The sequence below is a fragment of the Peromyscus maniculatus genome, chromosome 4, assembly GCF_049852395.1.
Source record: "Peromyscus maniculatus bairdii isolate BWxNUB_F1_BW_parent chromosome 4, HU_Pman_BW_mat_3.1, whole genome shotgun sequence".
NCBI classification, from domain to species: domain Eukaryota; kingdom Metazoa; phylum Chordata; class Mammalia; order Rodentia; family Cricetidae; genus Peromyscus; species Peromyscus maniculatus.
Genome location: NC_134855.1, coordinates 49,004,557 through 49,025,510, shown reverse-complemented (window position 1 = coordinate 49,025,510; position 20,954 = coordinate 49,004,557). Strand labels below are relative to the sequence as shown.

The 20,954-nt window shown below is 43.5% G+C and overlaps 1 protein-coding gene across 3 annotated transcripts in view; it reads left to right on the top strand.

Annotated features, from left to right (window-relative positions):
* Window positions 1–20,954, top strand: part of Slc25a12 (solute carrier family 25 member 12) — an 88,573-nt gene that overhangs the window by 33,977 nt on the left and 33,642 nt on the right. For 2 of the 3 annotated variants that reach the window (XM_006972416.4, XM_042275451.2), the window contains exons 4-6: window positions 74–189; window positions 9,212–9,351; window positions 17,719–17,865. In XM_006972416.4, the coding sequence (XP_006972478.1) occupies window positions 74–189; window positions 9,212–9,351; window positions 17,719–17,865 (403 nt within the window). Of the gene's footprint in view, window positions 1–73; window positions 190–5,010; window positions 5,115–9,211; window positions 9,352–17,718; window positions 17,866–20,954 lie in introns of all 3 variants that reach the window. The other variant, XM_076569649.1, reaches the window with a different exon arrangement.

The following is a 20,954-nucleotide window of genomic DNA, read 5'->3' as shown; positions in this document are numbered from 1 at the left end:
ATTGAATCTGGGCCCCCTGTGAGGCTGGGTCATCATCCCTCCAGCCCCAGTAATATTTTATATTTTGTTCCAGGTTGATCTCCTATCAAGAGTTTTTGGCATTTGAGTCTGTTTTGTGTGCTCCAGATTCCATGTTCATAGTGGCTTTCCAATTGTTTGACAAGAGTGGAAATGGAGAGGTGACATTTGGTAAGGGGAAACAAAAAGTGTTAAAAGTCATAGTAAAGCTCCCACGGCTGGTCCAGCTCTTCATTCCCAAGTGTAACTACTGAATGCATGTTGCTGTTTACTTCGGGCCTAGTCAATGAGTGAAGGAGTAGTTTCCTAAAGGGATTTATACGTATAAACGTGGGCATTACTTTCTTCAGAGTTAGACCATTGCAAAAGGTGAAGGAGTTCATAAATGATGTCGCTTCAGCTCGTTCAAACACTGATGCTCTGACTTCCTAAAAGAGTCGGGTGAGCTTTCCTCATTCTGGGCCAGCCTGGGCAAAAACTCTCCTTGAAGTAAAAGTACGAACGCCAATGCTTGTCTCCTCCTTCTTGAAGAGCTTTTGTCTTACTTTATTTTTGAATAGGGAGATTGGAAGCTCTCTATGGCACCTTGGGAAAATTGCTATTCTGCCATTTCCCACCCACAAGGGGGTGTGTGTGGGGGGTGGAGTTAAGGTGAGATTAGAGTCTCCACAGCCTCCTCCCCACTTTAGAGCCTTGGTTGTAGGAAACAGAGCCTAGAAAAGTAGAATTGTCATTGACTTAAATCCTTCGGTAGGAACATTGTCTCAGAAGGATACAAACTAGAATTTTTCTTTTCTTTTTTCAGCTATCATTCATCTCTAAAGGTGCTCGTTTGTAGAAATTAGTTGATGCTTAGTAACAGGTCTAATCTTTCCTCCAGCAATTTTTCAATAAAAAAAACAATGTAGTGTCCCCACAGATTTAGATCCCCCTCTCTACCATTTCTTTTTCTTTTAATATTTGAAAACAGTATTTTCTTATGGTTAAAAACAAACCACATGAAATTTTCCATCTTAGTCACTTTTAAGTGTTCGGTTCAGCAAGGTTTGGGATGTTGGATTTCCACAACTTTCCGTCTTCTACAAGTGAGGTTGACCCCCTTTTGTGGTGGGAATTGCCACAAATATTAGTAGAGAGAACTTTGAAATTCAGGCTTTCCCTCAGTCACATCATTGATTATCCCCTCCGATGCTTTAGTTATGATAGAAATGTCCTTGATTTACACGTGGTGGCCCACATCTTTAATCCCAGCACTCGAGAGGCAGTGGCTGTGAATCACTGAGTCTGAGGCCAGCCTGGTTTACAGAGTGAGTTCCAGGACAGCCAGGACTATATGGAGATCTTATCTCAAAAACAAAACAAACAGCAGACAGGAAGCAGCGTCACCATAACTGTGAGGAACCACGAGTCCATCAGAAGGACCAGCTGCACCTTGCCTGTGACTTTGGTGGGCACACTGTCTGCTTTGGTATTTTTTCCCTCTCTCTTCATTGGCTCAACCCTCCTCTGTGAGGAGCATTTTCATTTAAAAATACTCTGCAGAGCTCTTTACATTTCTGCATGTAACTGGGCATCCTCCCTGGCCATTTTGCCTCCCGAACACCCAGAGCTCTAGAGAAAGCACAGTCTCTATCATCATCAGTTAGTTAGCGTCAACTCCACCCAGAGCTCTAGAGAAAGCAGTCTCTATCATCAGTTAGTTAGTGTCGACTCCACCCAGAGCTCTAGAGAAAGCACAGTCTCTATCGGTTAGTTAGCGTCGTCTCTACAGTACTGAGCATTCCCCCTGCAGGGGGTAGCACACGTGCTCACATGGCCCCCTTCCCAATGTGGCTCAGCGACATTGGGAAGCTGGGACACATGAATCTGGGTTAGTGACGGTTTCCCTGTGCTTATATCGTGTGTACATGAAGAATTAGGCTTCTCCAACGCGGGTTCTAATTTATTTTGTCTCCTCCTACCTTAGTATTGTCCCTCCTCCATTTGGTGGCTTTCCCCAGCTTGTGTGTGTGTGTGTCTTTTTTAAAGTGTCACCGAAGACACTTCATGAACAGACCATCAACAGATCCCTGTCACTGTTGATTAGGAGATGAAAATGAATACAGGAAGCAGTTGGGTGGCTGACACACACCTTACTTCCTGAAGATAAAAAGCTTGTGGATATACAAAAATAGCTCCTAACTTTATTACTTTATGACTTTTGTTTTTCCCTTAGGTTATGATTTACGAGTTAGGGTTTAAGAAATATAGTCGGGATGAGAAAGTAGTTTGAGTTTTTAACAGCACCTGCCATGATCTGAATGAAGGGCATAGGAACGGCCCACCCCAGAGTCTTGGGTTCTTTTTTTTTGTTCTGTAATGTACAGAGAAGATTATTACGGATTATCTACAAATCCTGGGGTCCTTGCCCAGTGCGCCCTGGTCCTCCTGTTTCTCCCACCCCCTCCCCAAACCCCTTTTTTCTTCCCCTCACTCGAATTTTGTAAGGACTTTGATCTTTCCCTCTTCCTGTCCGCCATCTCTAGTTTTGAGGATTCACTTGTAGATCACGTTTCTCTTTCCTTTTTTGTGGTTCTGGGAGTTGAACCCAGAGCCTCATGCATTCTAGGTAAGCATCCTGCCACTGAGCTCAGACCCGGCTCTTAGACCAACTCTCCCAACTGATCTGAAAGTAAAGAAGAGAATATTTGACTTATGTCTGTAAGAAAATAAACATTGTAACTGTGACTTACAGCAAATGCCATGTAATAAGATTTCTAAGGCCCACTCACTTCAAAACTCCAGATTCTCTGCATCAACTTGAAGTTTATTTTTATAGGATTTTTGCTTATGTGAGGAAGGTCAGTTTTTATGTTTGTATCCATTTAATAAAATGAATTGTTGTTATATATTTGTAGACACATGTTTAGGGAAAAGAAATTTGATATTCACTGTAACTAGAGTTAAATCCTTTGCACCAAATGGCTTTCCATTTCTTAGTTGGAGCTATTTAAGGTACAGTTTTCTCTTGTGCACACGAGGGAAAAGAAGGAGAGATATTGGATGCGAACTGCAATAGAATGGAGGCCGATCACTTTGCCATTGCTATATTCTGTAGGCTCCGACAGGAGTGCCGTGTTATCTGTGCATTTGTTTATACTGTTCTCATCTGTGCCTCTGTTTTAGATCTGTTTTTTATACACATCAAGCCATATATTTAAACCTATCATCTTAACAAGTATTCCTATACATAGTAGCAATGGACATTCACTTGAGTGCCAGACAAGGGGCTTTTTGTTGTTAGACATGCCTCCGTTCTGGAGAGAGGGCTTATATCAAGGCCTTGGTAATACATTTCAGAATGAAAAGAAAGGTCAGGAGAGGTTTCTAGAGTTCTGTTTCTGTTTTGTTTTTAAAAAAATAAAGCGTTCCTCTTTGATAATCTTTAATAAACTTTTAGTGCATGCTGTGGGTAATTACTTAATGGCTTGTATCTCTGCTACTGCCAAATGGCATGAGCCTTGTGGAGGTCGTTGCATGACTGGTGTGCTAGATACAGTGTACATGTGCCTGTGCCTCACCGTTACCCACTAGTGTCCTGGTATCCTGCTGGTAGAATTAGATAGCGGCGACCTAATCTTCATTGATGGTAATACTGCATGGCGCTGTTATTTGCTGCCATGCATTTATTTCGATTTTAAAAAAAGAAAGGTATTTATTGTTTTATCACAGATTTAATTCTAAACAATAAACCCAAACAAACAAAACCAAGAGACCCTCTCAACTGTTTACTAATAAACAAATATAAAATGTACCATATGCCCTAGATTTTCTATCAAACCCTCATGCACATTTCACTCCCACGTTTGTAAGGACCAGGGACTCATCAAAAGGAACTTTTCCAAGGACATGCCCATACTGTAGAAACCTTCTAACTCAGGGGTGCCTTTTGATATAGTACAGTGTTGGTGTCGGCATACAGCAAGCAAAAAAGGTATTCCACATGTGCCTTTGAAATAGACTTTTCTCTAAAGGGAAGACATAACCATCACTGTTATTCCAAGTGTCAGGGCATGGTAGTGTAAATACCAAGAACCTTGTATGTGCCCTTTCTCTGTGGAGACAAAACTATAGATATGGATCCTAATACCTGTAAGACTAGGGTAATTTGGTGCGCAGTAGGGGCACGTGGGTGTTTGATTAAATCAGGAAGAAACTTTAATATTGTTTTCAGACATCACAGAAAGGACTATTTTGAAAAAAAAATACACAAGCTACTAAAGTAGCTTCGAGTTTGAGGTTAAAGAAGAGGATTCACTGGGTTCATGTCACTTGATGGTAGTAGACTGTTGTTAATGTTAAGGCTTGTAGCTTCTGTGATGTGCTTTAACTGTGAACTCATCTTTCCTGAGAAACGAACCTTTGCGTGTATTTGGCAGCAGGACTGCTCTGTTTGACTGATCACACAGTAATCCCTTCTGGAGGTAGGTAAGGGGCTAACAGACACCTTCCCGCAGAGTGCCGGGGGAGTTCACCCAGGACACTAATACCCTCCCGGAAGTAGAGTCGGAAGGAAGCCGAGTGTCACATGCTTCGGCTGGGACTTCCTCCACCTGTTCCTGCTGTTGATCTTTTCTGTTGTTATTGTTGTTGATGTTTGTTCTCTTTTCCGGGTTCCTAGTTGTTCCTCTGCTTTCCTCCCACTTTTCCCTTCACTGAAAAGCACATCCACAAGTCTCACTGTTGTGTCTGTTCAGTTGTACACACGGATAGTCACCATTTCCCACAGGTATCCCAAGGGCCTCTCTGACTTCACCCTAAGAACTGTGCAGGTGAAACCCGGCTGTTGAGGGGAGAAAAAAAAATCTCCCCTGCCAATAAGAACGCTTGGTCTCAAGCCTTTCAGTTGGAAGCAGCGACTCCTGCTGGGCTGGGATCCTTGAAATCAGGATGTCAAGCTGGGCTGATGGTAGGCGGGCTGTGTCACGGGGCTGATGGCTTGTATACCTACAGGAGGAGTTCTCTGGCCACACCGTTGGTACAGCAGCTCCTTCCAGGCTCATTCATGGAGCAGGCATGGTGGCAGTCTTGGAGAAGAGTGCCAGCCCCGGTCAGAGGTAATTTTGTACTGCAGAAAGGTGATAAAGACCCTGGAGGAAGCGCCCTTAAGAACCAGGGTGGGCATGAGGGTGGATGAGATGGGGAGACACACGTGGGCTGCTGGGGAAATGGAAACCTCTGCTCAGACATATTTACATAATATGTTTCAATGTGTATTTCACCTAGTCCAGTCTTTATAAGTGACTGATACAGCTAAACTGACTAATAGACGTCTTGGAACATTTTTCCTTAATCACATTGTCACCATTACCTGCCCTCCTGACAAATCACGTGCTCCTCTCCTTTTGAGCAAAGAGAACATAATGACAAGCTACTTTTGCTATCTGGCCCCAATTCCCTCTTCAAAGGAATTGTAAGGCATCTTTTTTCCCCTAAGCCCATGCTCTCCGCAGGAAGTGAAAAAGTGGTCTATTGTTTTCTCTGTCAGAAACATGAATGGACTCCTGTTTCTCTTAGCAGTACCAACCTAGTATAACCTCCTGGATCAAGATCTTGCTGCCAAGATGTGACTGTCAGGCCAGGCCAGAACTGTGGCCACGCAAATAGTGCTCGTCAAGAGTGCTAGTTAGAGCTAAAAATCCTTGTTTGCCACTGGAAAGACGGGATTCTCTTTGGGTGGGAAACGTGTTCCGCAGAGCAGTGAGATGACTCAGGTATGCTCGGGGTTAATGATGGTCCCCCCTCTCAGGTCATGCAAGACCTGGTGACCCACGAAGATAAGTGCTGCAACTGATGCAGCTATTGCCTCATGCAGGTGTATGCTCCTTAGAACTAGAACTTTTACGTAATTTTGTTTTGGAAACACACCCCAGTGAAAGAACAGTGGCGATTATAAATTGGACTTCAGTAGTTGACTAGAATATCTCTGTGATATTCCTGAGCCAGCTTCAGGTGATGGATCATGGACCAGATTTGTAGACTACATCTCAGGAGATGCCAAGATAGGTTTACAGTCTTATTTGCCCTAGTGACTCCAGTTGCAGCCTGGCGTGTGATGCAAAGGACTGAAAGTCTCATGGAGTAGTTAATAAACTGGCGGATGACGTTACAATTGAAACCACGTACAGAGCTGTCAGGGGACCATCGGGGGAGAAGCGGTAGATGCCCAAATACTGCTGTGGGAAATGCCACTGCTATATCTGAGAGCCTGCTCTGACTAGTTCAGACCACTATTTTAGTTGCTTGAACAGCAGCCTAAGATTTCAGAGATTGCTAGGAAGTTAGGAAGAGAGAGTTTCCCACTAAAGAGCTTTTATTACAAGGCTGGGGAATGGCTCCCTGGTAGACTGCTAGCTTTACATTGGTGGGGCATAGGTTCGATTGTTAGCACCACTTTAACAATTTGTTTTTCACTATAAAGATCTTTTTTTCTAATGTGTTGTATAAATTTCGTTTGTGAGCCCAGTATGGTAGCTCATGCCTGTAATCCCAGTTTTCAGAAAGCTGAAGCAGGAGGATTGCTAAGAATTCAAGGCCATACTAGGTGACAGTATGAGACGCTGTTTCAAATAACAAAACCAACCCAAACAAAACTCTGCCAGGCACAATAGTGTAAGCCTGTAATCCCGGCCACTTGGAGGCTGAGACAGGAGGATTGTAAATTCAAGGCCTGCTTAGGCTTCAGGTCCAGCCTAGGTAATGATACCCTATCTCAAAATAAAAAATTAAAAAGAATTGGGGGTGAGGAGTGGAGATCAGTAGCAGGATGTTTACCTCAAATGCTTAAGGCCCTGGGCTCAATACCCAACACGACAAATAAACACGTAAATAAAGACAACTTAGTAAATATCCTTTTGGTGATGTCAGAAAAAAAATAGAACAGACTATATTTTTTGTTTGTTGTCTGAAGGCTTTTGAGTCTTTGACCTCATTTGAGGCTTTTTTCACACTTAATTTCCAAACCATATAAAAGGGATTCAGTTTAATCTACCATTACATAAAAATCAGGCAGATATCTTTCCTTATCTTTTGCCTTAGAGATAGCTTCATGCAAAGTAGACTCCGACCTGCTATGTAGCAGTGTGTGCATTTCCAATTAAATAATTGAATGATGTGCATTTCAGCCTTTAAAGTGAAGGTTCCTGTGAAATAACTCATTTTCTTTAGTGATCTTATATCACTTCATATATACAGTGATTTATGTTATCCCATCCTGCATTCCATTCTGCCTTTTACCTTTTAGTTTAAACTCCTTTTTTGTTAGACTTTTTTTTTTTTTTTTTTTTTTTTTTTTTGAGACAGGTTCTCCCATGTAGCCCTGTCTGGCCTGGTAGCCCAGGCTGGCCTCCAATTCACAGAGGTCCTCCTGCCTCTGCTTCCCGAGTGCTGGGATTAAAGGCCAACGCTCTCATGTCTAGTTTGTTAGACTTCTAAAATAAGTAAATAGTTAATTTGGGAATAGAGTGACTAATTATATTAGATAGATCCTAAAAACATTTTTTACTAGTAGTCCATATTTTAAACATTTTAAAATCCTCACTGTTTTAATTGTTTTATAAGCTTTAACATATTTTACAACCTGAAATTTCACTTACATGTCTCCACTGCCCCTCCAGGGTAGAGGCTACTGGAGATTGGATCCATGATCTCATACATGATAGGCAAGCAATCTACACAAGCTGCATCCCCAAGCCTAGTTTTAAGGATGATCTTTCCCATTGATTTGAGCCAGCATCTCATGAGTTGATATTGAAGTCTTTTCAGAATAAAAACCCCATGCAGTGTTTAGTTTATGTTTATTTAAAGTGAACATACTTGACCTGGGTTGAAAACCCTGAGATCTTGTTGCCACTTAGCTGAGAAATCCTGCATCCATTTGAGAGAGAAGATGAGAATCCCATCTCCCCAGTGACATCCAATGCCTCCTTCCGACTTTGCTACATCCTGTAAACTAGAGCTTTTGCCTTGAGTCCAGACTGCTAGGGCAGATCCAGTTCAGAGTTCCACCCAAACGCATCACGTTCATTAAGAAAAAGGGTATGAAAGACAAAGGGAATCCACTATACCATCGTCAGTTATAAGGTGGGCATTGTATTCAAAGACTGTCGAAATCAGAGAAAACAGCATAGAGGTGATTATAAACCATTAAACCCATGTTTATTAATTCTTTACGATAATTGATAGCTATTGATGGCAGAACCCTTTCACTAATAAAATTGGCTTTAATTGGAAAATAATTTGGTTCTTAAGACATTTACTAAAAGGCTTCCTGCTCTCTTAACTTTGCTAATGATTTTTTTTTTTTTTTTGGCATGAGCTTCTGAATAAGTCTACCCAGTCTCTGCTTGTTAAAGCAACAGTCATTATAAATGTAAAACTGTAAGAAAGAATGATCTCGCTAGTGCATGAAGATAAACAACAGAGTTTCTGGTTGAATCATACAGCGTGACTCGTTCCTATCGAGAAGTTAGCATGCCGTGTCTGGTGCTTCATTGACAAGCGGATCACTAATTTCACTTATCTTAAACTATTTTAATAGTTCAGACTAATAATCATGGATTTTCGGGGGATTTTGAGGCTTTGTGGCAAGACCCAATTTTTGACACTATTAGCTTTTAATAAGGGGCTTTACTGCTGAGCTAATGATACGCTGTTGGTAGTATTTCTTAAAGCTATCTTCAATAGTCATATTCAGGCTAGTGTGAATGTAATAATCATGCCTCAATCAAACCATACTTAGTATGACAAATATTACATTATACTGTAATTTAGGTATTCACGCTTCTGATAAAAGGCTTAATTCGACTCCGTGAGGAACCAGGAAAACACTATTGATTTTATGTTGGAATGTAAAGTAGCAGCTATTTATATTTCGAGGTAGGAATCGGCTTCCTAATTAAAATTAAATCAAGAGAAATTAAGAATCTCATGGCCTTATATGTAATGGTACACAATCTTAAGTGAAAAATTATATTTTGTATCAGTTGTGTTCCTGCATGGGTTTCTGGGCACAAAGAGATTTGCAGTTCCTCTTAGTAGAAGCAGACGGTCTTGACTTTTTAAACTTTTCTTAATTCTTCTCTGTAGGAGCATTGCAGTGGACCGGCTGACTCATTGTCAGTGTGACTGATGCCTTTTTCTTTTCCCTTTTAAGAAAATGTCAAGGAGATTTTTGGACAGACTATTATCCATCATCACATCCCTTTTAACTGGGACTGCGAATTCATCCGACTGCATTTTGGGCACAATCGTAAGAAGCACCTTAACTATGTGGAATTCACTCAGTTTCTGCAGGTAGGCGCCCTCCCTGGACACTTGCATTGTCTAGTACAGGGACAGAGGAGGTCCCCACGTCACCCCATTCTTCGTTTCCCTCCCACTGAAGCGAGCTCTTCAAACTCTGCAGCCATTTGCTTTCAGCACGTCCTTCCATTTATTCAAATACTCAGAGTATCCCTGCTTCATCTTCCCATTTGAGCTGTGTTTGGTTGAATTCTAACTATGTGAGATGAGGGGTTCTTTTACCTCTCACTGCCAAGCACACACTTGGACATTTTCCACGCTCATTCATTCTTTCTTTTCTTTTCCTTTGGTTTTTTTCTTTTTTTGCTTCTTTATTTTTTCAGGATAGGGTTTCTCTGTGTAGCTCTGGCTGTTCTGGAACTCACTCTGTAGACCAGGCTGGCCTTGAACTCATGGAGATCTGCTTGCCTCGGCCTCCACCCTCATCCTTTCTCTAGTTGTGTTCTCTGACTTCCTCATGTACACCATGGCACACACACACACACACACACACACACACACACGCACACACACGCACACACACACACACACACAGAGACAGACACATATCCAATAATTTAATAAATGCAAAACAATGTAGGATGCACATAGGCTGTATGGCAGGGATATTGAAAGTATGTGGGGGCACACTCGTAGGCTGTCTGCAAACAGTGGACCACTTAGCTCTTGGTGTCCACGGGGAGAGGACCAGTAGGGTTGGGTCCTAGAACCAAACACCTCACAGATACTAAGGGACACCTCTCATTAATGACTGGAATTACTTATTTGTTTAGGATCTCCAGGCTTCGTTGACTTGTCTACTTAGTAATGGTAACTCATCCTGTCATTACTGGCAATCTTGAATCTTAAAAATCTCTGTTGTGCATTTAAAACCGAGAGGTTATCAATAAGATGAATCAGTTTCATATTAGTGGGACTCTCTAGCAGCCTTCCACCTGAAACAAAAATTGAGGGCCAGGTGTGTGTGGCCCAGTGCTTGGCATGCATGAGGCCTTGGGATTGATTCCTAGTACAGCTGAGGATAAAGAAAATACGGGAGGGGAGGATAAATTTTCACATAAAATACAAAACGAACCCTTTAAAAGTAGATAGTTTACTGGCTCTTAGTACATTAATGGTATTTTGCAACCTCTGTCTTATCCCACACATTTTCATTACCCCAAAGAACAGCCTGCACCCTTTTAGAAGTCACTCCCCATCAATATTTCTCTCCCAGCTTCTGGGAACTACCAATCTGCCTTTTGTTTTTAATGGCTATAACAATCCTAGACAATTCATATCAATGGGATTGTATGACAGGACTTTTTGTGCGTCTTTTTCCTCCACTTAACACAGTATTTTAAAGAATTTTCCGTATTAGGCCAAATGTGGTAGCACACACCTTTAGTCCAGCATGCAGAAGGCAGAGACAGGCAGATCTCTTGAGTTTGAGGCCAGTCCGGTCTATACAGAGAGTTCTAAGTGAGCCAGGGATACATAGTGAGACCCTGTTTCAAAAAAAGAATTAGCCATATTGGGACCGGGCTTGTAGTTCAGTGGTAGAGTGCTCACCTAGCGTACGTGAAGCCCTAGGTTCAATGACCTGCACTGCAAAAGAGAACCACTAGGCCTTTAGCTGGGTGTAATGGCTCACACCTGTAATCTTAACACTTGGGAGGCTGAGGCAGGGGGATCAGGAGTTCAAACATGCATTTACATCACACTTGGCCATATGAGAAGACCTTGTCTTAAGAAAGAAAGTAACCAGATGATGAAAGAACTATCCGTATTTGATCATGTAGTAATACTCTATTTATTTCTCTTTTTTTTTTAAACCTAATAACCTTCATGGTATAACTCACTATATTTTTGTCCATTCATGAGTTGTTCTGAACTTCTGATTCTTGTGCGTAGTATCTCCTGCAAACATTCATATTCAAATGTTGGTTAGATTACCTATTTTCAGTTCTTTTGTGTATACACCTAGGAGTAGAATTGCAGTCTTCTAATCCTCTGTATTAAATCCTCTGGTGTCCCTCTGTCCCTTTTCTTTTGTGGTGATGGGCATCATACCTAGGACATTGTGTGTGCTAGACAAGTGCTCTCAGTGAACTGTGTCCTGGCCCCTGGGTTTAACAGTGGGAGGAGCCACTTGAGTGTTGTCTATGGTAGTGGCACCGTGTCCTGGTGCCCTCGCGGTCTGGAGGTGAAGCTGAGCTTGCCGCATGGCTGCTGCTCTGTGCTAACCATCACCCCTTCATCCTGGAGATCCCAGGGTGTTTGCCCTTCTGCTACACCGCGTCTCCTGTTCCCTGGGTTTCATCCTCCCTTAATAATGGTTTACTTCTTTTTGATGGAATGTGTCCTGGATTAGCTCTCTGGGAAAACTAAAATAAAGAATGTTGAGACTTTTCTCATATGGAAAAGGCTCTTATTCCATCTTAAACTTAAATAGTTTGACTGGATATTGGCTTTTAAAGCATTTCTTCCATGCTTTCTGCCTTGTGGTGTTGCCGCTGAGAAGCCCAGGGCCATTCTCATTTCAGATTTCTCTTGCACTCTGGAGGGTTTTAGGATTCTCTCTCCCTGCCTGTCCCCCCTATCTCATTAACGGTGGTTGGTTTCTTGACTGGTTGCTCCCAGGTTTTGATCTCTTATTCAAGAAATTGAAATAAGGGCATACACAGATTGCAGTCTCAAAGAAACTTTATTCAGGAGCAGAGTGATAGTACAGATGAGAATAGACGGAAGGAAGTACATGAAGTTGAGCAGTGACCGCCCGAGTGAGAGATTCATCACAGGCCCTAGATGATTGCCCGAGACTTCTTTTATGGGGTCTAAAGGAAAGAGGGACTTGCTACTAAGGAGCATAATTTGGTCAGTTCTCTATTTCAATTGACCAATTTGAGTTATAAACCTTTATTGTCCGTGTTTCTTCCAACAATGCACCTGATTTTAATCATATGCATACCCAAGTATACATAGACGTAAGATGGTAAATAGCAGGGCCAGCAAGATGGCTCAGTGGGTAAAGGGACTTGCCACCAAGTCTGATGAACTGAACTCATGACAGAAGGAGGGAACTAACTACCGTAAATTGTCCTCTGACACATCCACATGCATATCCTGGTGTGCCCCCCCCCCATTTTAGAAAGTAATATTTTTAATTGAAAAATAATTAAAGATAGTAAATGGAGGTTTTCTTAAAAGCTCACTCAGAGGACATCATTTGCCTTGTTGCCCACGTAGCAAGACAAGTTCATGCTGGATTGGCTCCCCCCCACCCTCCTACAGCGTATAACTGGGAATGCATTTGAATAGAAATTACCCGTGTTTGATTGCTATCGGGGAAGAGTAACTTTCCTATTATTTGGAGGAGGGCGCATATATAGCTGGGTTGCACAGGTTACCAGGTGCGTTGTTAGGAAAGGTTGTGTGCATGGCCCACACCAAGTAGAGCCATCCCCTATGCTGGGCTGCCTTGCCTTCTTGATGATGAGTTTATTTTATTTACTGATGTGAGTTCACTTATAACCATTTGACTGGGCATTTGATAGACTCTCATGAGAAAATTTCAATCCGTGACTTTTCCCCCTCTTTTGCATTTCTCTTTTAGTTTTCATTCTATTTCCTTCTAGCTCTTTAGAGTTTTTGGTTTGGTTTGGTTTTTCGAGACAGGGTTTCTCTGTGTAGCTTTGGAGCCTTTCCTGGAACTCACTTGGTAGACCAGGCTGGCCTCAAACTCACAGAGATCCACCTGCCTCTGCCTCCCGAGTGCTGGGATTAAAGGCGTACACCACCACCGCCTGGCTAGAGTTTTTATATTTTATATTCGTTGTATTTTGAATTTTTCAGGAGTTCATTTGGTTTTTTGAACATTCCTTTTTAAAATGTGTGTGTTTGTTTGTTTGTTATTTTAATGGCGTAGCTGGGTGTGTAGTATAGTCTGTGGGCCGAGGTAGGGAGAGTATTCCAAACTGGAGGCTAGTTTGGAATACTGCTTTGGAATATTGCTGTGAAGAGACACCATGACCAAGGCATTCTTTTCTTTTCTTTTTTTTTTTTTTGTTTTTGTTTTTTTTGTTTTTCGAGACAGGGTTTCTCTGTGTAGCTTTGCCCCTTTCCTGGAACTCACTCTGTAGCCCACAGAACTCACTCTAACTCACAGAGATCCACCTGGCTCTGCCCCCCCAAGTGCTGGGATTAAAGGCGTGCGCCACCACCGCCTGGCCCAAGGCACTCTTATAAAAGAAAATATTTAGTTGGGGTGGTTTACAGTTTCAGAGGTTTAATCCATTATCATCACAGTGGACATGGCAGTGTGCAGGCAGATGTGGTGCTAGAGAAGGAGCTGAGAGTCCTACATTTAGATCCGCAGGCAGTGCACTGTGTCGCTGGGCATAGCATGAGCATAGGAGACCTCAAAGCCCACCCCTCCAGTGACACAACAAGTCCACATCTACTTCAGCAAAGCCACATCTTCTAATAGTGCCCCTCCCTTTGGGGCCATTTTCTTTCAGACCACCACAGATACACAGTAAGACTTTGTCTCCAAAAAAAAAAAAAAAAAAAAAAAGCATAAAAATAGCATATTGTTTTTATTTGAGTGTTACCCTACCCCCCCCCCACACACACACCTCTTCAATGATACCAAAGATGGGGCTTTCAGTTTTGAAACTTGCTTTTTTTTCTCTATTTCCCTCAAAGTGTGTTTGCTCCAAAATTCTCTTCTCCCCTTTCTGTTTGTTTTTAAAAAGATTTATTTCTTACTTATGTATATGTGCCTGTGTACAGTGTTCATGTGCACCGCGTATGTGCAGATGCCCTAGGAGGGCCAGAAAAGGACATTGGCTCCCTTGGAATTGGAGTTACAGGTGGTTGCAAGCCACCCAGTGTGGGTGCCGGGAACTGAACAAGGGCAAGAGCAGTAAGCTCTCCTAACTGATGGGTCAGCTCTCCAGCCTCCTTTTGTTTTTGCTGCCATAGTCTCTTGAGTGCTGGAGTTATAGGTATGTGCTAACACATCCAGCTTCTGAGTTTTCTTCTTTTTGGGGTCTCTGTTTTTCATAGTGGAGACTTTTGTTGGGTCTGATGGTCCTCTGCTCATGTCTAAGATTAGGACGTATCTTAACACTGTAACACTATAGGTTTGTGGCAGGCGTGCTGAGATAACTCAGTATGGCACTTTGAAATCTCAAAGGCAATCCCTGCCCCACCATGATAGACTTCCTCCAGCAAGGACCCCCCCCCTCCCCAAGTCCTGTCCAGACAGCCACCTACTGGAGTCCTAGTAAACATAGGAGCCTGTGAAAGCCATTCTAATGCACAATGCTGTGGTAAGGCCACTTCATTGGTGTCTCTGTGTTAAAGCCATTTGGATTAGGGAATGAGATCATCTGCACACACCTTTAATCCCAGCACTCGGGAGGCAAAGGCAGGCGGATCTCTGTGAGTTCAAGGCCAGTCTGGTCTCCAAAGCGAGTTCCAGGAAAGGCGCAAAGCTACACAGAGAAACCCTGTCTCGAAAAACAAAAACACACACAAAAAAGAAAAGAAATGGTTCCCTGGCTGTGTGGTGGTGGCACACACCTTTAATTCCAGTGATCGGAAGACAGAGGCAAGGGTATCTCTGTGAGTTCAAGGTCAGCCTATTCTAGGACAGCCAGTACTACACAAAGAAACCCTGTCTCAAACAAACAAACAGAAAAGAAAAGAAAAACGAAAAGAAATGGTTCCCTGGGCTGTGGAGCTGTATGTAGAGTTCTTGTGCACAAATGTGAGAATCAGTTCAATCGCCAGCACCCACACCACAAAGGAGAGGGGGCATGTTTATGTAGTTGGATACCTGTAATCCCAGGGCTGTGTGAGACAGAGACAGGAGGATCACTGGAACCTGATGGCTGCCAGCCTGGCTCCAGGTTCAGTGAGAGACTCTGTCTGAATGGAATAAGGTGCAGAGTGATAGAGCTGGTCACCTGATATCACACACACACACACACACACACACACACACACACACACACACACACACACACACACACACAGCAGTTACCTGCCTATTCTATCAGCCATCAGCCCAGCCTCTGCCCTTTACTAACCCCAGAGAATACTTAAAAGTTGACTGTCCGTCTGGAGAGTTCAACAGAGGAGCCAGAGGCTGATGGAAGCCAGTGCAGAAGAGGAGCCTGAGAGAAGGAAACAAACTGCAATCTGTATCCATAGCAAATCTGTATCCATAGCAACTGTGGAGGCCTCCAGCCCTCTTCCCTACTCAGCCACCAGAGTATAAGAAACCAAGTCTCTCTTTCTTTAAATTTATTTATTTTTAGTCTATGTGCATTGGTGTTTTGTCTGCATGTATGTCCATGTGAGGGTGTTGGGTCCCCTAGAACTGGAGTTACAGATAGTTGTGAACCACCATGTGGGTGCTGGGAATTGAACCTGGGTCCTCTGGAAGAGCAGTCAGTGCTCTTAACCACTAAGCCACCTCTCCAGCCCAGAAACTAAGTCTCTTATTCAAAGTCTCTGTAGTTAAGGCTGACTTTGAGCTGCTCATCCTTCAACTTCCACCTCTGGAGTGCTGGGATTACAGATGTGGCTATATTTTGCAGTTCTAATGGGATCCCAGCCTTTATTTGATTCCCATGTCACCTGAAGAGCTGTCTGGAGCTCTTGACCCGTTGAAAGATTGAGAAAGTTTGACATACTTGTCTTTAGCTCATCACCCTGCTGAGAATTTTCAAGTTTTTATTGTGAAATCTCACACCCACAGAGAAAACCATGTAAAACAAACATATAGCATGATGAATTATGAAACAAATACTTGCTGAACTAATTTTAATGACTTGAATTACTGTTGAGATATCAAAGTCCATGGAAAAATATAATTAAAACCGGATGTTATGCTGTCAGGCCATGGTGGCACGCGCCTTTAATCCCACTACTCAGGAGGGAGAGGCAGGCAGATCTCTGAGTGAGTTCGAGGCCAGCCTGGTTTATAGAGTGAGTTCCAGGACAGTCAGGGCTATACAGAGACACCTTGTCTCAGAAAAAACAAAACAAAACAAAACAAAAAAAAACAAACAAACAAAACAGATGTTGTGGTGCACGCCCATTACCCCAGTACTTTAGAGGTGAAGGCAGAAGAATCAGGGGTTCAAGGCCAGCTTTGATTACACAGAGAGTTCAAACCCAATCTAGGCTATATGAATGAGACCATGTGTTTTGGTTGTTTTTTAAAAAGATATACACACATGTAAAAAAAAATAAATAAAAAAGGTGAGACTTCAACAAAACATTTTATCTGTCTGTCCATCCATCCATCTATCCATCCATTTGTGATTGCTAAGAGTGAAACTTGGGCCTCGTGTATGACGGGTAAACTTTCTACCAGTGAGTCCCCCAGCCCCACAAAGTATTTTGAATATCAGAAGAGGTAAGGCAGTGCTTTGGTTAATAGATGGCATGGTGACCATAGTGTTTAGTCTTACCTTTGGATAATATTTAAATATGACCAGTTTCCAGCTGCATGGAGCATCTGAAAACACATCATGTGTTGAACCAGCACATCCATTTGGATTACATCAAGGATGCTCAAGACAGAAAGGCTCTGGCTTTGTGTCATATCCTGGGGTTCATTTTCCTCATCTTATTGATACTGCTTGTTACAACACTTAGTTTTACAGTAGTTCAAAACATCGGAGAGTTTCTGGATTCTTTTACAGCTGGAGAGTGGCTGTGCCCCAAGTCTCACAGACTGATAATGAGCACAAGCTTGTACAGTTTCCTGAGCCTAACTTCCGGTTCAGAATCAGGAAGTGTTGCATTTGCCAGTTGGTAGAGTTTCATACTGAGTTAATTTTTTTTTTTTAATTTTTGAAAAAAAAAAAAACAAAAAACAAAAAAACGGTGTCTGGTGTAGCCAGAAGGAGAGAGACTGGCTCTGATTGCTACATTTGAAAGTGAAAAACTGAAAATGAATGTAAACTCTTAATTCAGGAAGTTCTCATGGGTGGCCAGAAAGTAAATCATTGTGTATTGTAGCAGCTGGAAGAAGGCATTAAAACTGCTGTATCTTTTGTTTTCAGTGATGGAAACTTTCCAAGTAAAACCCAAAGGTCCTCCTCCCCCCCCAACCCCGCTAGGTTACTGCCAGCTCTGATCCATTCTCTTTCCCCAAGGAATACCATGTATCAAGTCTGTCTGTCAGAAAGCCTCCTTGCACAAATCAGAAGCTTAGCTGTGAATTCAGAGCTGCAGATGGCTTCTCTCTGTAGTAAGGACATGCCGGGGAGGGCCATCTTGCTCCCTTTCTTTGCAGAACGTGTGCTTGGGAGATGCTCCCACCATTTTAATGCTGTTTCTCTCTTTCCCCTGCAGGAATTGCAGTTGGAACATGCAAGGCAAGCCTTTGCGCTTAAAGACAAGAGCAAAAGTGGCGTGATCTCAGGTCTGGATTTCAGTGACGTCATGGTCACCATCCGGTCCCACATGCTCACTCCTTTTGTGGAGGAGAACTTAGTCTCAGTAAGTAAGAAGACATGCTTTCACTTTCCATTTCCTGAACTGTTTTGAACCTCTGGGTTCTGGAACGCCTTCTTGTGTCCGCATGGCTCTTAACTAACCAGGCTTTAAATAGTGTGTGTGTGTGTGTGTGTGTGTGTGTGTGTGTGTGTGTGTGTGTGTGTGGTCTTTTCTCAGTTTCTAACTTCATCCAGAGCTACCATGTTGCTCTCATGTATTTCCAACTTGTTTATTTCCATTTTCAGTGTCCGGTCTAAGGGACATGAGAGTTTGTAGACAGGAAACCACGATCACTGTATCTCAGTGCTTTCTTCCTCCATCTGGGCTTCCATTACCTCCCACCCCAGGCTCCCGCGGTCTAGTTAGGACACTCTTTCCTCTGTGTGCTGGAGGGATGGTCACTGGCTCATGCCAGAAGGCCTGGAGGAAGTGTGGGGCCACCAGCCTCTGGAGTCACGGCTCTCTGCCCCTTGGCCTGTACACTCAGAGTGTGTGTCCCAGACACAGGGCTTTTGTTCTGTCAAAGTGCAAATCCATCTCAGGCAATCATGTGGACCCACAGCAAACTCCCTTACCCAGGGGTGAAACTCCCCTCACTCACCTGTGGTCTTGTCCACACACTGTGCCGTGTGCACGTCTTTGATTACCGCTTGTTTGGGATGGAGGGAAGCCAGAGGGTACTTTGTTGTTCCAGCTGAAGACCATTATTCCCGACTTGGACTGGGGTAGAAAGATCAACTCCTGGACTTTCTCTTCAGTGGATTTGAGCGTGGAGCATGTCACTCTCCCCTCCACATCTCCCCTCCCTGACACCCCCCCCCCCCCCCCCCGTCCTGTGCCTTCACCTCGTACCCCAACCAAAGATGAAAGGAAAGGCAGAAAAGGAATCAGGGAGGGAAGGAGAGAAGAAAGGAAGAAAATCCAGGGGAAGGATTCACTCAGGGTCAGTTAGTATTTTCCAACTTGGTTAGATGGCTGTTGCCTCAGTTTACCAAAATACAATCACAATCCTCAGAGGAAAATATTAAGGAATCTGAACCCTGTAGTTGATATATTATGCACCCCAATAAACTTATCTGGGGGGTCAGAGAACTGAACAGCACTATATTAAACGTAGAGGTTAGGCAGTGGTAACACACACCTTTAATCCTAGCATTCTGGAGGCAGAGATCTATCTGGATCTCTGTGAGTTCAAGGCCACACTGGAAACAGCCATGTGACACATACCCTTTCTTTTCTTTTCTTTTTTTTTTTTTTTTGGTTTTTCGAGACAGGGTTTCTCTGTGTAGCTTTGCACCTTTTCCTGGAACTCACTTGGTAGTCCAGGCTGGCCTCGAACTCACAGAGATCCGCCTGCCTCTGCCTCCGAGTGCTGGGATTAAAGGCATGCGCCACCACCGCCCAGCGACACACGCCTTTAATCCCAGGAATTGATGGCAGGAAGCAGAAAGGTATATAAGGCATGAAAACCAGGAACTAGAGGCTTTTTAAGCTTTTAGGCTTTTAGCGGCAGTTCAGCTTAGATCCATTCCAACGAGGACTCAGAGGCTTCCAGTCTGAGGAAACAAGATCAGCTGAGGAATTGGCAAGGTGAAGTTGGCTGTGGCTTGTTCTGCTTCTCTGATCTTCCAGCATTCACCCAATACCTGGCTCTGGGTTTGTTTTTATTAATAAGACTTTTAAGATTCATGTTACATCTGGTGCCCGACGTTTGTGGTACGAATTTGTGAAAAGCCACTTGCCTGTGGCCTTGCAGTCCCCAGCTCAGGCCCAAGATGCATGCGGCCGGTTGTGGTGGCGCATGCTGGTAGGATTTGCTGAAGGAGGCTGAGGCAGGAGGATCCCGAGTTCGAGGCGGGCCTGGGAGGCTTGCTGAGGCAAAGCTAGAGTTGGGGCCGGACCACAAACGGTGGCGGTGGCGGAGGCGGCGGCGGTGGCGGTGGCGGTGGGGACCATGGAGGCTGCGGCTGCTGCTCTGAGTTGCCGGCTGCTTCTCATCCTGTTGGTGGTGACGAAGGATTTATGGCTGCATTTGGTATCTAGATTGACATTTATAAAAATAAAATCTATATGGGGGGCAGAGACATTGCCCATTGTTTCCTACACTGTAGAAGGTGAAGGATTTATGTCAAAGAGAAACCGGTGCGTCACACTGCTTGTAATGGACTTTTTTTGACTGGGGTTGTTACCTTGGTATTTCTATTTGTATTTCTTTGAGTCTTAGTGACAATTTTCGATCACCTCTGCCTTGTACCTTTGAAGTTAGACTTCTAGAAACTGAACAAACAACACAATCCTTCTCTTTTGGGACTATGCTAAATGATGGGAGAGGGCTCAGCCTCCAGAGGCCAGGAAGGTTCCTTGCCTGCTCTCCAGTGCGAGTGAGCCCCGTGGCCTGGAACCACCGAGGATGCCACTTAGTAGTGAAGCCCTTGCCAGATCTTCTGTACATTTGGGGAGCTTTGGGGAGCTGTATTTTGCATGATGCAGGATCAGAGAGCCACACGAGCTAGGTATCTTGTTTTGTTTTATTCTTTTCTGAGACAGGGTTTCCTTGTGTGGCCATGGCTGCCCTGGAATTAGCTTTTAAAGACCAGGCTGGGCTTGAACCCAGAGATCCACCTGCCTCTGCCTCCTGGGTGCTGGGATTAAAGGCGTGTGCCACCACCGCCCGGCACCAACTTAGGTATCTTAAGTATAACAATAGCTTTTAAAAAATTGAGGAAAGTTGATGTAATCAAATCGTCTCAGGGCTGGAGGTATGGCTCAGTGGTTAAGAGCACTGACTGTTCTTCCAGAGGACTTGGGTTCAATTCTCAGCACTCACATGGTGGCTCACAACCACCTGTAACTCCATTTCAAGGGACCTAATGCCCTCCCTTGGTTTTCTCTGACACCAGGCACACGTGTGGCGTACCACATGCATATAGTCAAAATTCCAGTATACATAGAACAAAATAATAATTTTAAATGGTCTTAAAATTTAAGGTTACTAAAACTGGAGGTGTGGCTGAGTGGTCGAGTACATGGTAAGTATAGAGGAGGCCTTGGTTTCAATCTACAAGCATGAGAAAAATAATGCTTGTTTTGTG